We start from the raw sequence: 15,971 nt of genomic DNA, 5'->3' as shown, positions 1-15,971 counted from the left end.
TAGCAAAAATATAAAAATAAAAATCTGCCCTTTTGTAATTGCTCTTTATATTTTTGCATGATGATTTCACGTGGGCCACTAAATGGGAGAGTTCTGTTATTTGTAGTGCACACCCTTGTTTTGTCTCAGACATCATAGCTTCTATTTCTGTAACAATCAGCAGGTTTTTATTTTTTATTTTTTCTTCCTTCTGCTGCAATGTGCATGTCTGTGTGGAAAGTGTAAGTGCCCTTGCAGAGTGCCTGCTCAACCTTCTGTTGTGACAGAGCAGGTGCAAATGAATATGAAACAGGCCGCCTGTGCTTTTAGGGTCGGCCCCTTTTGTGTCCACGCTCATGTCCAAAGCGTCATGGAAGAAAAGTGAGCCTGGCTTCTTTGTGTCAATTAGCACTCATGTCAAATCAAATGCACACCCGGAGGGAAACAACATCACAGTATGATGGAACCAAAAAATGTGAACATTTCCACTGACTTACCCAAAGCCACTGGCGGTTCTAGATTGTTTTATTTGGGGTGGCGAGAGGTTCAGTTGAAAGGTCCGAGGCTATAACCCCCACATGCACACGCATGCATACGCAAACACGCACGCATGTACGCATGTCTAATTCCGGATTCATTTTCTGCATCCTCTGGCAAGTTTTATGCATGTCAAGTGAATAACATGTTAAAGTTGAGCATTAACCCAGTCCGTGTGGGCTATGCAATAACTGTTCTTAACTAGGGCTGCCACAAGCGATTATTTCTCTTGTCGACGACTCCCCAATAGTAGTTTCAATTAGGAGACTAATCGGATCATATGTAAATCATAGCATATGACAGCAACAAACAGCTGTTCTCATATAACCCTCATTAGCTTACTGCTCAGATTCTTTAAGATATATACAATTAAGATTTTATTATATTCATTTGTGATTAAACTATTCAGCTTGTACCAGCATCACTGAAATGTTTATAATTTAAATGGTGGTGCAACTTAAATTGAAGTCGATACAGGTACTGTGATTAAATATGTTTCTATGTAAATGTTCAGTATATTTTAAAATGGAACCATATAACTATACAATACACATGTCTATGAATCTCTTTTCAGGTATCAAGCATTTTTTTGATGTCAGAGACAGTGAAATCATTCATTCATTTTCCGAACCGCTTTATCCTCACTAGGCTCGCGGGGGGTGCTGGAGCCTATACCAGCTGTCTTCGGGCAGTAGGCGGGGGACACCCTGAATCGGTTGCCAGCCAATCGCAGACAGTGAAATCATATTAGCGAAAAACACGGTGCTAATGAAAACTAAAATAAACACTTGCATTGGTGTAGCTACACTTGTCCAACAAAAAAGGCCATGACCCAGACCGATGTCATGATTTTCTCTTGATTTCTCCTTCTCCACCAATGATGTCAAGAAATCACGAGACCCCGTGAAAACTACAAATAAAGCCAAGGCCCCAATGAGTCACCGGGGCCGGTGCTAACAGTGTACAATCAATCACAAATCATGTTTCAACAATAAGTCCAAAGTATATTGTAATCAATAAATATAAAATACTCATAAACAAAATAACAATTACCATATGCACCTCCTGAACATGATGTATATATTTCTCTGACGATGTAACGTGCGATCCTGTTAGAGTATGTCTATCCCCTTCTCTCCACCACCCGCAGTTTGACAGTACAACCTCAACAGACCCTGGGCCATGTGGTCATGCGCCTTCAAAATAAACTATCGCGCATCCAGGTTTATAATATCACAACTCAAACATTTTTAATGGAATGGTTGACACCAATTGTTTCTAACAATCCATTGAATTAATGTAGGTCTTCTCTTGTATTTTTATTCAAATTATTCACCTTTTTGATGACTGAATGACTTAAATCGATTGTTCATAAACATTTGAAACAATTTTTTGTCAATTTGCTGAAATCTGTCAAACTGACAGTTGCAATTGTAGTTCAGGTTTTGTTTTGTTTTTTTTGTAAATGATGTAAGCTCTATTTATCCAAAACCTTTTGCTTTGGGTAAGATTTTGAAGATTGGAATTTGTTTTGGGCTAAAGTCATGTAATGCTCCGTAATCCACAAGTACTGTTGCAGGTCAGGGATGCTCACACTCAATTGCTGTTACAAGCCACAATTCACACAGGTCAGGACAGAGAGAACACAACCCCTTGATTCTGGCCAATCTTCACTGTCTGCCTGCAGGGCCGCCTTTACCAAAGGGCTGACTGGGCTGTAGCCCAGGGACCGACGGTACTCAAGGGCCCATCAGTTAAAAAAGAAAAAGAAAAGTTGGCTGCTGCAAAAGCTGACAAAGAACCGCACTCTACAGGAGCCTATATCTTTGTGCCAAATGGCCCATTGGAGGATTAAATTCCACATTATTCTGCCATTTGTTTATTTATCAGTCAGTCATGTCATTGCAGCATCTGTGGCCCAATCACACACCCATACCGTAGACTCTGGACATCAAGTGACTGCATTTATTTACGCAGCCATGTTGACAGGACCGTAGCAACGGCAGTGTATCAGTCAATATTCTGTCCAAGTGAATTCACAAATCACTTTGATGAAAAGGTCAGAATGAGATACATGTGAAAGCCGGACTGGTTGGATTTCACAGATACAGTGATCCCTCGCTATTTCGCGGTTCGTTTATCGCGGCTTCAGTGCATCGCGGATTTTTTCAAACATATTCATAAAAAACAAATATATATACAGTGTGTATATATATATGTATATATATATATATATATATATATATATATATATATATATATAGCGGCCCGGTAGTCCAGTGGTTAGCACGTCGACTTCACAGTGCAGAGGTACCGGGTTCAATTCCAGCTCCGGCCTCCCTGTGTGGAGTTTGCATGTTCTCCCCGGGCCTGCGTGGGTTTTCTCCGGGTACTCCGGTTTCCTCCCACATTCCGAAAACATGCATGGCAGGCTGATTGAACTCTCTAGAATCGTCCCTAGGTGTGAATGTGAGCGTGGATGGTTGTTTGTCTCTGTGTGCCCTGCGATTGGCTGGCAACCGATTCAGGGTGTGATAGACAGCTGGGATAGGCTCCAGCATCCCCCGCGACCCTAGTGAGGATTAAGCGGTTCGGAAAATGGAGGGATGGATGGATATATATATATATATGTATATATTTCCATAAACATGGAGTACAGTACTGTATATGTTGCTCTATGTGACTCGCTGTTGTTTTGCAGCTTCTCGCAGTCCGTTTGCGGACTTTTTGCGGACGTAAAATTTATTTATTCATTTATTTTATTTTTTTAACTTAACCCGTGTATGTTTATTGGTTGCTACTTCACGGATTTTCGTTTATCGTGGGTGGTTTTGGTCCGCATTAACCATGATAAATGAGGGATTACTGTACATCAAGTGTGCTTTTTACAGTTTTTACAATGGCTGATGAGGAGAATTCTGGCCATTCCTGACGATCATGGTCAGGCTTGGAAGGAACAAGTTTCGGTTTCGGGCGGTGTATACTTTGAATCTTTCATCTTTGAGCGGGCAGGTGGCTGTGGTGCTATTTTTTAAATTTTATTTTACTTTATTGCGTCCATTTTAAAAACTCATCCTAAAACACATTTTTATTCTTTGGTTATCGACTCAACGTGAGACTCTGCATTGTTTTAGTGTTTTATGGTGTTTACTCTTTAACTGTCAGCTTTAACTGTCTAATTTTTAGTCCCAGTACAGCAATTTGTATGCAGCGATGGTTATTTATAAAGTGCGCTATAAATAAAGCTGAGTTGAGTATTCATAAACCAACTGCCCCTGAATGGGTTGTTTGCCTATACTGTACTGTATGTGCCCTGCGACTGACTGAAGACAAGTCCATCGTGTACCCTCGACTTTAGCTCACCTGTAGCTCAAATGAGGACAAGCGATATAGAACCATTTTCAGTTTGTAAACAAAGCTGATGTCATCAGGATGAGCGCACATTGCTGAAGGAGAAAGAACGGCAGGGTTTGTTATTATGTGCACAAGCTAACTGACTGTGATAGATCGCGAAAATTACTTGAAAAAACTAAAAACTTTCCGACTCTTATGACCAGATATTCATCTTTACACCCGCGAGAAAATTGCAAGCCCTGCTTGGGCCATCGTCAACATAGAGGAGAAATACATCCTCAGAGCTTTATCTACTTGCAAGGCAGGGGAGAGGCGCTGGTAACAAAGGACCAGGCCAAAACTACACAAACCAAAAATGCTTGCAAAAGGCAGGGACAAAAGACAAACGTAAATTGCTTGTCACAAATGGACAAGGAAAATGCAATTACGTGAAACAAGGAAAAAACCCAAGTTTAACACGATGACAAAAATGGTACATAGGAGAACAGGATACAATATACAAAACGTGACTAGAGGACTACGAAGCAAGCTCACGGATGTCTAGAAAATAAAAACACTTGGTACAAGAGTCGTGAGCAAGGCTGAATCATCCAACGTTGAGCTGTCGGCTTGGTGGCCCTTTTAAAGGCAGATGATGATGATGCAGTACAGGGTGCAGCACTGGAGGAGACACCCTGCGACCCCACCCTACTCGGAGAGAAAACAAGCAGAACCATTACACAGAAGAGAACTTTTAATTTGCTGAATCATTCTAGGATTCCCAGGGGAAAACTGTCAAGGTAAATATCACAAACAATAATGCGAACGAATTTAGAGCTCAAGTTATACGGAGCACGTGTGCACTGAAGCTCATAGCTGAGTGAGTGAGCTACTAGTTACCCACTAGCAATAATAGCAAACACTTTGGCATGTTGATATTGTTTGAAACAAGGACTAGCCACTCCATGCTGAAAAGAACAAATCTTCACAGCCACACTCATGTGCCTTTTGTTTTGAGTCAGTGATGCACGCAGAATTTGATGACGTTGAACGGAAAATGGTCTATTGAAAATGGTGATAGGTTAAGACTTGAGACTGTCACGTTTTCATAATGACATTTATGCATGACCATTTTTTGAGCTCTAGCTTTAAAAAAAAAACTGTTCTTTCGCTTTCTCTCTCTCTCTTCTTTTAATATTTTGTGTTTGCCATTTTTTTTTTTGTAAACTGTAATAACAACTCCATGATCACTACAGAACCGAAATCTCACAGCATTCCTCAATGTCTTCTCTCTCCTCACTGCAGTGTGATGGCCCCATTACAAATAGCTCTTTCAACATCCTCCCATTACTTTGGAGAGCGAAAGATTTATGTCTACTTTGTAACTTTCCTGTGGCACATCCCTGTCAGGTGACACGCCCCCCCCCCCCCCGGCACAAACGCACCGATCTGCTCTCTCCCCTGAGTCACAGACATGCAGAAAAGGGCGAAGATATCGGAGCAGCCCTCCTGCTACTCCACGTATTTTTGCTTTATTAATTTCACTGCTCTCCGCGTTCGGACCTCACCGGAGCATTAATCACATCCACGTGTCTCTGGTTGTACCACCGTTACTGGAGGAGTAAAACGCAGGCTTGGATAGAGGCAAGATTCGGCGTGTCCTTCCTCCGCGCTCCGAATGCTTCACGCGCTCTAAAGCGCATGCTGGCTTGTTGTGATGCACGCTACGACGCACAAGAAGAAATACGCGCGATCACACATTGAAGGAGCTTCAAGTCAGTTCATGATCACTACTACAATTTTTAATAACCGTAATTTCTACATATTAGTCGGATTCTTTGGTGGGTAATTGTTGCTCCTGAAAGGAACCTGGATTTTGAAGTCCAGTTCGGTAGGTGTCTGTGCGTTTTTCCTTTTAATCCGACGCAGATACATATGGACTGTGCAGAGCGCAACCGACAAGCAGTCGCACAGCTGCTTTTCCACAACGCGCCCTCGGTGAGGCTTGTCGGCATCCAACAGCGACTCGACAGGAATGCGGAGCCCGGATTTGTCCTATCCACAATCACCTGTGACACTCCCAGCAGTGCGCACCCACGTAAGTCTTTCTCGTGACGATTGTTATTACAGTATTGTTATAATCTAAGTATTGACGACAATGACGTTTCATAAAGAGTAAAGTCACATGGTGTACAAATCTAGGGCATGGTCGTACAGAACCAAACCTAATATTTGATAGCAAAGCCAGGTTTGTCCATAACAACTGTTATGAAGTTTAACAGTGACCTTGAAATTCATTTTGTGTCGTTTTAGCCCATTTTTAAGGTAACATTGGGTAAAAAAAAAAATCAATACAGTAAACTGATGCTAGCCTTGGAGGGCAATGAACTACGAACTGAAAAAGGTAGAGCCATGTGAGTGCTCCTGCCAATCAGGGGTCAAATTTAACGATAACTTCTTGAAAAGACTACTGACAAATGATATTGTGCACGCAGCACCTGGATGGAGTTGTTAGCTCATCGACCTCTCGGTTTTGATGTGGCGGCTTTGAATCGTGTGTGGATTTTGCATGTTCCCTCAGTGCTTGTGTGGGGTTTGTCCAATTATCCAGCTTCCTCTCACTTTCCAAAAAGACCAATCTAAAACAGATATTCTCAAAAGTGTGGTAAACTAGGCCTACACCTAGTGGTACGTGAGTACCCTCTAGTGGTATGTAATGAATCACTGAATTAATTGTTGGTAATGTTTCAGTATCTTCAAGATTTTCTCAATCCAGTACAGTACATTTGTTGAGTACAGTTCAGCTGCATTTGAATTTAATTTTACAGAATTTGCATTTACTTTTTTAGAACTGTTTGTTTTCAAATATTTGAGCTATAAATTTTATTCAACTCATGCGGAATACATTTTAATTGAATCCTTATTTAAGTACAGTTTTATTTTCCTATGTTTAAGTGCGTTGTTGATTTTCAAATGCCGCACAATGTTACAGTTATATTTATTAGACACACATACCGTAGGTGAGTAGATGAAAAAAGAAATTGCATTGTCTAAAAATTTAGGGGCAAAATGCCACCCTTTCTGGGCAGACTCGAGCCTTGCGTTTTAAAACAAAAATGTTTCCCTTCACTTTCTGCTGTCTGTTTCTAGGTGTACTTTGTAATTTGATTTGAAAATATCACATTGATGATTGATAAAGATCCTCAAGTAAACACTGCGTTAAAAATTGTCATCTTATTAGAGATGAGTCTTGTTTTGATTCCGAGTGTGAAGTTATGCTCAGGTTAGGGGCAGACCTATTCTAGTGGGGCACAGGGCTGCAGGGCACCACAAAATCATCCAGCCATCCATTTTGTAATCCGCTTCTCCTCACGAGGATCATGGGCATGCTGGAGCCTATCCCAGCTGTCTTTGGGCAGTAGGCGGGAGACGCCCTGAACCGGTTGCCAGCCAATTGCAGGGCACACATAGACAAACAATCATTTGTGCTCACACACACACCTAAGGACAATTCAGAGTGTTCCATTAACCTGCCATGCATGTTTTTGGAATGTGGGAGGAAACCGGAGTACTTGTCTCGTTTCTGATCATACTTAGCCCTACGACACTAATGTATTTTAACGTGCATGATGATGGTACTTGGAGAGCTCAGTCTTTTTTGATGCGGTACTTGGTGTAAAACGTTTGAGAAACACTGCTCTAAATGATCGTTGTTGTGAATGCTTGTTTATCTGTACTTGCCCTGCCATTAACTGGTGACCAGGAAAGATGAACCTTGCCTTACACTTGAGTCGGTTCCAGCATACCTGTGATGGGTGATTATAATTACATATTATAAATTATATATTATACTGCAGTATACTGTAATGGTAAAAACTCTTTTACGCATCAATGTGAATGTTTTCTTTTTTCAATTTGAGTGAATACACAATAGGGTGGGGTTTCATCATCAGGTACGCTACTTTTTTAAATATTCAGTACAGTATATCAAAACCACTAGCAAGATTTGATTGTAGTGATGGGCGTAGCCAGAAATTCTTTGGTGGGGTGGCGAAGGTGACAGAAAAGCTCAGTGCTGGTAGCCTCGCATGTGTCCATCATTCTTTATCATACCATCCAAGGTCATGGTTACATGAAATAAAACTTACACACATATCCACAACAAAGCCCATCACACTCATAATCAAGCAGGGACAAACCTGAGTAAAAAGCAACATCCAAGTGAAATGGTAGAAAAACCTCAGACATCAAAATTTTAGTTTTGGAGTGGGGGTGGCCAGTAGTGTCCTCAAACATGGCCATTCATAATAACATGCATGGTGTGGTCGTGACAAATAGTGACAGGGAATGCTTATCCAGTTTCACCAATGCTAACCTAGTATTAAACCGCCAATGTAAACCACAACTGCTCCATTGACCGCAGATTATGTTACTATAAGACTATCGGGCAGTGGTGTTCAAACTACAGCCATTTGCCCCCCATCGTGCATCTCTTAGCAGCCTGCAGCAAATACATAATACATTTTCATATGGCCTGTAACCTTATGGTGTGTGGGTGTTGAAGCGGCGGGGGCTTGCAACATTCACATCCCCTTAACTGCTACGACTGCTTCTACTAATACTGTAAATTGGACTTAACAGAGCTTTTCTAGATATGCAGAGAAACCACTTACAACTAAAATAGAAACAATATTTCACTTCAAAATGCCTCCTCAGGGCTCCAGATCAACTTCTTTTCAAAGAGAACAGTAGCCCTGGAATTAAAATTATTGAAAATGTAGGGTCTCACATCAATCATAAATTCACTACAAAAAAGAGCTAAAATAACCATCATACATAATTGCTTGTTTGATTGGTTTTAGTGTGTTCAGTAAAGTCAGATAATGTCAAAGTGGCCCTTTAATTTTTCTGTATGCTGCCCTCAGAGAAAAAGCTTTGACACTCCTGGTCTCGGGATTCTATTTTTGTGACTGTGCGGCACGTTGGGTACCCTGCATAGAGGCGGGTTAGACCCAATGTTGGTAATTTTATATCCCCAAGACATATCTTCTGCTGCGCCGGACTGCACAACTTGGAGAATGGTCTGCTAAATTGCAAACAGGAAGTGTGCCTTGCACTGATATGTAATCAAAGTCATCATCCGACATTTGAGCCAGAGCACAGATTCGCTGCCTATGAAAATAGTGTTATTTGTTTGAATGTTCTTCTTTTGGAATGGACAATCATTTAAAATTTTTAAAGAGTTGAGAAAAGCTTACCTGTTGAACAGCAATATTGCTAATTCTGCATTCATGCTGAATCCTCTCAGCTGCTTGAGGTCCCCTCACTCTGTTTCTGTTTACTAGTCTTGTGGCCAGTTGTTGGGAGACAAGGGATTGACAGTTTTTACTTTATTTTCCCAAGATAAGGTTTCTCAAGGTAACAAGTCGGCACGAGGCCGTGGAACTGTGCCAACTGTGTGTAGCACCGTGTGCACTGTAAATGATTGACACTTTGTCGATCACACATTCTGTTATTGGTCAGTTTTCCTCAAGCATGGTGGTTTCCAAAAAATAAAATCAGAGGGCAAGAGAAGACCTTTTTTTTTTTTTTTTTAAGACCATTTTACCCTACTACTGTCAGGTTGTATGGACAGTTTTAACAAAAATGACAAAAACTTATTTTGGGGAAACTCCCTCTTTAAAGTTAATATTGGATTTTTACATCTGTTCACATTTGTACGACAGTTAGAAATGTTGAAATATGACCTTAGACATTGCTTTTACAATTCATAAAACATTGCGTTGGTGACAGTTTGACCATGGGATGAATTATTTCCATTTCATTTGTTGTCTGGGGAAAATCGTTTCAAATGCCAAACAAAGTGGAGGTCTCCCAATGTCTCTGAGTAAAAGACGTTCCAATGTATTTAATGCATGTTGTGGTCTCCAGTGGAATGCTTTGAACAGATCTTCCTGGCACTATCAAAATTTTGCAAAGAGTGGGTCAGGACACATCCATAAGCAAGTATGTTGCCTCATTGAGAATTTCTAAAAATTACTGTGTTTTTTTTCCCCCCTTTCTTGCACCCAGTCAGCCAGTGAGCCCACATAGGTCATGCTGAGACAGGTCCTCCTCAACTCCACCAGTACCCCACACCTCGACCTCGTGCTCATGGCCCAGTCTTCGACGAGCGCCCCCACCTCTGTCAATGTTTCTCATGGTGGCTTGGTCAGCGTGGCCGCCCTACTGAGACCCACCTCGGGCCGCGGGGGAGGAGGAGGAGGGCTCCGAGATGGCGAGCTCCACAAACCGGACCTGCTCACCTATATCGTCATGTGCCTCCTGTTGTTTCTGCTGGTGCTGATCATTGTCTTCTTCATTAACTGTCAGCTGCGGAACTCTTTCTTCGCCTCCATGCCGTATGACAGGTCACTGAGAGAGGCCCGGACGTCATACAAGTAGCCTGCAGTGGTGAGACTCTAGCGCTTTACTGGACCATGAACTGGTTCTCCATATGAAGTTGTTGCCTTTCTCATTTCATTTGGACACTGGACTGTGTGGATAGAAATCCAAAATATAAGCGCACACAAGATGAGCAAGGTGAAGTTTAAATCAAAAGATGCAACCGTTTTCGCTGTCTGTCATGGAGCAAACTATGGTATGTAATGTTTGAAGATTGGGCCGACTGCGGGAGTAGACCCAATTATTGACTTTCCTACTGGGTAATGGTTCTCTGAAAGCTGAAAACAGCTCATATGTTTGCAACCGACTTGGCTTTTATCATTTTCTTTTGACACATTTTTCTGAATGTCTCTTTTATTCAAGTCTTCTGAGAAGTCAGAAATGACATTGTGGGCGACCTTGAGCTAGTATTTGGTTCGTTTTTGAATGCACAAGTGAAAAAGAATATTTTTGGGAGCCTTGGTCGTATTTCATACAGAGATTATGCAGATATGTAGGTAATTACGACACACACCAATTTTCAAGCAAAACCAATTGGGTTAAACAGTGAAATTTTCTATCATCAATGAATGCAGCTTGAAAATGTAATTTCTAAAGTATTTTAGTGCATCTCTGTGGATGATGTCAGGTGCATTGAGACCACATCTCACTGAATTCAGGGTACCTTCATTTGCCCCTAACATGCAAATAGGAACTTCGGGCCGTTACCGTGCACAATTTCCTGTAGTGAAAGAAAAGTTCTGACTTGCCAGAATTCTGGAATTCATCAAGAATAATGTTTTAGCATCGCCTTGAAAATTCTATTTTTCATGGCAGCTATTATCCTCAGTATGGAAATGTTTGTTTCGTGCAATGATGCGACCAAATCACATTCCCTATCCTTCTGTAGATTGTACAATAGCAATTAAATGGCAGACTGCAAAACAACACTATGACATAAATATTTTGAAACCCTCTTAAAGTGCAGTCTTTGTGTCATCGGATGAATGAATGCTGGCGTTTTTGTTGCGGAGGCCACTGCTGTGATTTAATACAGCCTCACAGGGCATCTTTTTGAAAGCCATCTGGGTGCCGGCCGTACCATTTTTTCAATTTTAATTAACCTTTCCTCAATTCATAGTGTCAGTGTCGTGAGGAAGTAAGACTTGAGGCTGAAGTACAAGACAGCTTGTGAGCAATAAACCAAACTGCAGCACCGTCAGCTTCATTACCACCAGTCGTGCTCAAATCCTCTTCAACCTTGTTGTTGGAAACATCTCTCACATACCACGACGGATAAACGAGTCTATCAGTGTAATCCAGTGTAGACCGCTGTGTGTATGTTTTTCAGAGGTAAAGCACGTTTGTATTGGACTCCGGGATTACGTAAAAACAGGAGAAATAGGGTTATTGAATTTCAGCATTCATTGGGGTGGCACGGTGGACCACTCGGGCAAAACATCTCAGTGCACGCACAATAACACACAAACTAAAACAACCAATTATGAGGAACTACATTTAAACAACACATAGGGCCTATAAGTTCTAGCTTTAAAAGATTCCTCAGTGAGGATACTAATTATTTTGTAAAGATTTTAATTAACATTGATTTATAATGTGAGAACCCCCATCCATATACAGTATAGGAAAACTCAGGCTGTGTGCTTGTCACTGCTATCATGTGTGGTGTACTTGAGGCGAACAGCACAACACGCCAGACTGTCATTGTACCAAGACTGACCTGTGAGAAGCAGCATGGTGGTACAGGGGGAGCCACAATCCAGACTGATAAAAAATACAAAGTTGAAAGCATAGTAGCAGACAAAAAAAAACAAAAGAAACGAGTCTAGCTGACAGCTGATCTGTTGACTACATTGTTGTGGCAAACTCTTCTCTTAATGTGGTGAATGACTTGTGAGACACGTTACACAAACACTCAACCTATCCTAACCAGTGGCTCTTTCATTTCATTCGCCTAATTAGCATAATTACCAGTCATATTTGCAGTGTTAAAAAAAACAAGAAAATAAGCATTGGTATATTTTATTCATTTGGGAACAGTAAGTTCACTTAGGCAACTACTTGTAAACTGTTCTGCTCACGATTTGTGTATAGCAACAGCACAACCTTCAATATCTTCATTAATTGGTTATCATTTGTATGTGACTCGGCCAAACTCGGTGTTAACCCCAGACGTGAGCATGTGCGATTGTAAATAATGAACAGCTTTTACATTTATGATTGGCACGTGCGACTATTTTGTCAGCAGATCATGAGGAATTAAAAACTGTTAACACCTCCCGCAACACTGAAAAGTCACCCAGGATAAGCTTTAGAGACAACCAAGAACTCAGCCTTTGCTGTCATTGATCCCGTCAGAGGGAAAATCCTCATATTTGGCCCAATTGGGGGGATGTGTGGACCAGGCTGTAGTTAGCACCGCACTGTGGTTACCTTGCAGTTCACAGTTTAACCACTTGGTAGAGCCGGAGGGCTTTTTGTTGATTCCTGTGTGTGTGCAAAGAGACAAACGAAATGAAACAGGCATACAGATTAGATGGTAGACGCCAATGTAATAATTATAATGCCTTGTGTTGACCTATATATTTTCTTCTAAAGTAATCATTTCAGTAACAGTGACAATAGAAATTGAACAACTTGTGCAGAATTTGGCTGACACTTGTTATTCAAAGAAAAACACTTTTACGAAAATAGCAATGCTCACTTTTGTTTGACATTGTCTGAGACCTCTTTATTTAATATTTCATTGACTGTTGTGGATATGGTCTGCAGTGATGCAGACCTGTAATGCATCACGCTGAGAGCTGTTTGTATCCTGATTACATTATTTTGCAATAATAGAGGCTAAGCGATTATGCAGTAAGTCTATACTATTTGCAACTGAAAGTATAATTTTAAATAGTGCAAGTCCATCAAAATTTAATGTTATAATATTTGTAAATGTTGTGTTAGTTGATGGGCGACTGGTTGGCATGTCGGCCTCACAGTGGAGAGGTGCAGGGTTCGATTCCGGCTCCAACCTCCCTGTGTGGGTTTGCATGTTCTCCCCATGCCTGCGTGGGTTTTCTCTGTGTACTCCGGTTTCCTCCCATATTCCAAAAACATGCATGACAGGTTAATAGAACACTCTAAATTGTTTCTAGGTGTGAGCGTGAGCGCGGATGGTTACGTGTGCCTTGCGATTGGGTGCCAAAACTGGTTCAGGGTGTCTGCCTGAAGACAGCTCGGATAGGCTCCAGCACACCCCCCGACCCTTGTGAGGATAAGCGGATCAGAAAATGGATGGGTGGATGGATGTTAGTTGATATGACAGCGCATCTAATGCCCAGTAACAGAGTGCCACTCGACTGTAGAAAGATACAACAATATATCGAACGATATATACGCATACAGACACGTAATTGGGGGGGGGGGGGGGGTATTTTCTAAACATGGAAACCATTCACTGTCATGTCATTAAAATACTTTTGGAGGATTTTATTTCATTTTAGTCAGACCAGCTAAATAAAAGAGAACACTTAACCTCCATATTCTAGGGTGATCGTTAACAAAAATGTTAAGTGTGTACATAGGTTGGTTAGATACTTTCCTCTTCACACCTGATCTCGCACTATAGATTAATGTGCTGTGGAGCAGTGGTTGATATTTATGCTGCATTCGACAAAGTTTGGAAATCATTTCCGAACTCAAAGCGTTTAATCGAGGTGAATGTAAACAACGAAGATGGCTGGTTCTGATTGTTTGTTGTTCAGGTTCATCACAACTCATTTTGACCTCAGGCAGACCTTTTTCATGATCACTTTTATTTATATAAATAAAGGTTTGAAGGTTAAAATGCTTTGAAGATTTATCTTCAAAGCATTTCATTAATTTCACCACATAACTTCATGCACGGAGATAACGGCATATCTTCACGCAGTCACTGCAGATCACTTTGTGTTATGTGACGCTATGTCAAATAACTACACTTTTTTAATAATGTACAAATACAGATAAATATTAGTAAATCATCTTGTGCCCATTGCCACGTCACGTGGTCCCCATTGTCACGTGACGTCACAGTGAAGTTGGTCAGTGAACTTGGGGGTCACCCCCGGGGGTCCCCCTCCAGACTTTCCAACTCGGACCTGCATTTTAACTCATCGGAAGTGAGGAAAATTCGGTTTGACACTTTCCTCGATAACATAATGAAGTTATGGTATCAAATTGTCCCTGGTTCAAATGTTGGCACGTCACCGGCCTGTGTGTCGTGTTTGCATCCTATGCTTGCGTCGGTTCTCATTGCACGCATACCAAACAGATGTATGTCAGATTAACTGAAAACGCCTAAAGTCTCAGTCTTACTTTTTAAGCAATATCCAATGGAAACTTTAACGCGTCAGGATATCTTAAAACAAGTCGTTCGGGGGGCGTGGTTTTAGCGTTTCAGACTTTTCAAAAACGGATACCTTTTTAAAGGGAATTATATTTATTGCTAGGAGTTTGGGTCGGAAAAACGGCTCATATGTAGTCTGAAAAGTTTCTATATCCAGCCAAGTGCAAGCAGTACATCAGGAAGCAGTTCAGGTGTAGTCCGATGCTGCCCCCGCCCCCAAACCGCTTAAGGGCGATTGTTAGAAGAAAGTACAGGAAGACGACTGGCTCGGTGTTGAAGTCCTGTCTTTGCTGATGTCATGCCGGAATTGAAAAGCTGACTTGACGAGTAGCAGGCATGAAAAGTCCAGTGGAAGCCACAGTAGTGCCAGGGCAACATTGACGATGCACCCCTGTCGTCTGAATCAATCTGCTAAAAGTGGATTTTCAGTCGGGAGTTTACCTAGTGTAGCCTAGCTAAAGCTAACGCTAGCTACGTTCGCTCCAAACTTTGGTAAACATAACTCAATTCGTATTAACTTGTGTTGACGTTACACGCGGATCCCGGTGGCTGAAGTCGTGGTTTGTATTTTTAAAGGATATTGGAATGCCTATTCTGGGTACGTCCCGACGACGACTCGCAGCACTTTGAATTTCCCTCCTTCTGGAAGACAGACAGGCGGTTTAGCGAAGAATTCACTTGGCGAGTTTGGCTCCGGACCAGATCATTAGCAACTGTGTGCTAATTGTGGCTAGTTATCCATCCGTCGGACCAACCCGGACTCGAGGAGATTATAATCATTGTTATGACTTGGCCCCTATTGTTTTGGTAATTCGTCAGACCAGTCATTTGCTTTGAGTGTTTTTTTTTTTTTGCGTCAACGAGATTACCTCCATGCGGAGACTATTTTGACTCCGAGTTGAAAGAAAAGGATTAACTTTACAACTATGGATCCACACACGGGATACGCTGCCTCGGCTCCTGCTCCCAAGAAAGACAAGAAGTCAAAGAAGGGCTATGAAGATGGAGAGGGCAAAAAGAAATTTGTGAGTATCCCATTAGCGTCATTTGCTGGCAAATCACATTGTGTTTGGTTCATAGCTTCTCCGCTCATGTCGCTTGTTCAAATTCGCGTTTTAAGTGAAACTACAAAGCCATCAAGCGTTCAACCTCCAATTACGTTTATGTATGAACGTACAAACCAGCTCTGTTTGTGCTTTGACACGTTGTCCTATTTCTCAAAAGTATCATACCAGAGGAAGTGTCAAAATAGAAGGAAGTACCTGCCTCCTTCTTCGCACATTTGACCCAGTTCTTTCACTTC

At 41.5% G+C, this 15,971-nt stretch overlaps 2 protein-coding genes across 5 annotated transcripts in view; both read left to right on the top strand.

Moving 5' to 3' along the window:
• The first annotated feature begins 5,328 nt into the window (after positions 1–5,328).
• smim32 (small integral membrane protein 32) lies at positions 5,329–11,241 on the top strand. 2 transcript variants are annotated; one of them, XM_086135924.1, is made up of 3 exons: positions 5,329–5,624; positions 5,798–5,947; positions 9,922–11,241. In XM_086135924.1, exon 3 carries the CDS (start codon positions 9,946–9,948, stop codon positions 10,291–10,293), a length of 348 nt encoding a protein of 115 aa, XP_085992050.1. In that variant the 5' UTR covers positions 5,329–5,624; positions 5,798–5,947; positions 9,922–9,945; the 3' UTR covers positions 10,294–11,241. The 2 variants fall into 2 exon arrangements, with proteins under 2 accessions (XP_085992050.1, XP_085992042.1); XM_086135916.1 differs by having other exon boundaries at positions 5,779–5,947.
• Positions 11,242–14,918: 3,677 nt separating this feature from the next.
• The window catches only part of LOC147208470 (protein diaphanous homolog 1-like), a 34,368-nt gene continuing 33,315 nt past the window's right edge, over positions 14,919–15,971 (top strand). For all 3 annotated transcript variants that reach the window (XM_086135903.1, XM_086135893.1, XM_086135886.1), the window contains exon 1: positions 14,919–15,693. In XM_086135903.1, coding sequence (XP_085992029.1) covers positions 15,595–15,693 — 99 coding nt within the window. In that variant the 5' untranslated portion in view covers positions 14,919–15,594. The remainder of the gene's footprint in view (positions 15,694–15,971) is intronic.

This window comes from Hippocampus guttulatus, chromosome 2, assembly GCF_054856545.1.
Source record: "Hippocampus guttulatus isolate MCC_2025c chromosome 2, RoL_Hgut_1.0, whole genome shotgun sequence".
In the NCBI taxonomy this organism is placed as follows: domain Eukaryota; kingdom Metazoa; phylum Chordata; class Actinopteri; order Syngnathiformes; family Syngnathidae; genus Hippocampus; species Hippocampus guttulatus.
The sequence above is the reverse complement of the archived record's forward strand: the minus strand, read 5'-3'. Positions and strand labels throughout refer to the sequence as shown.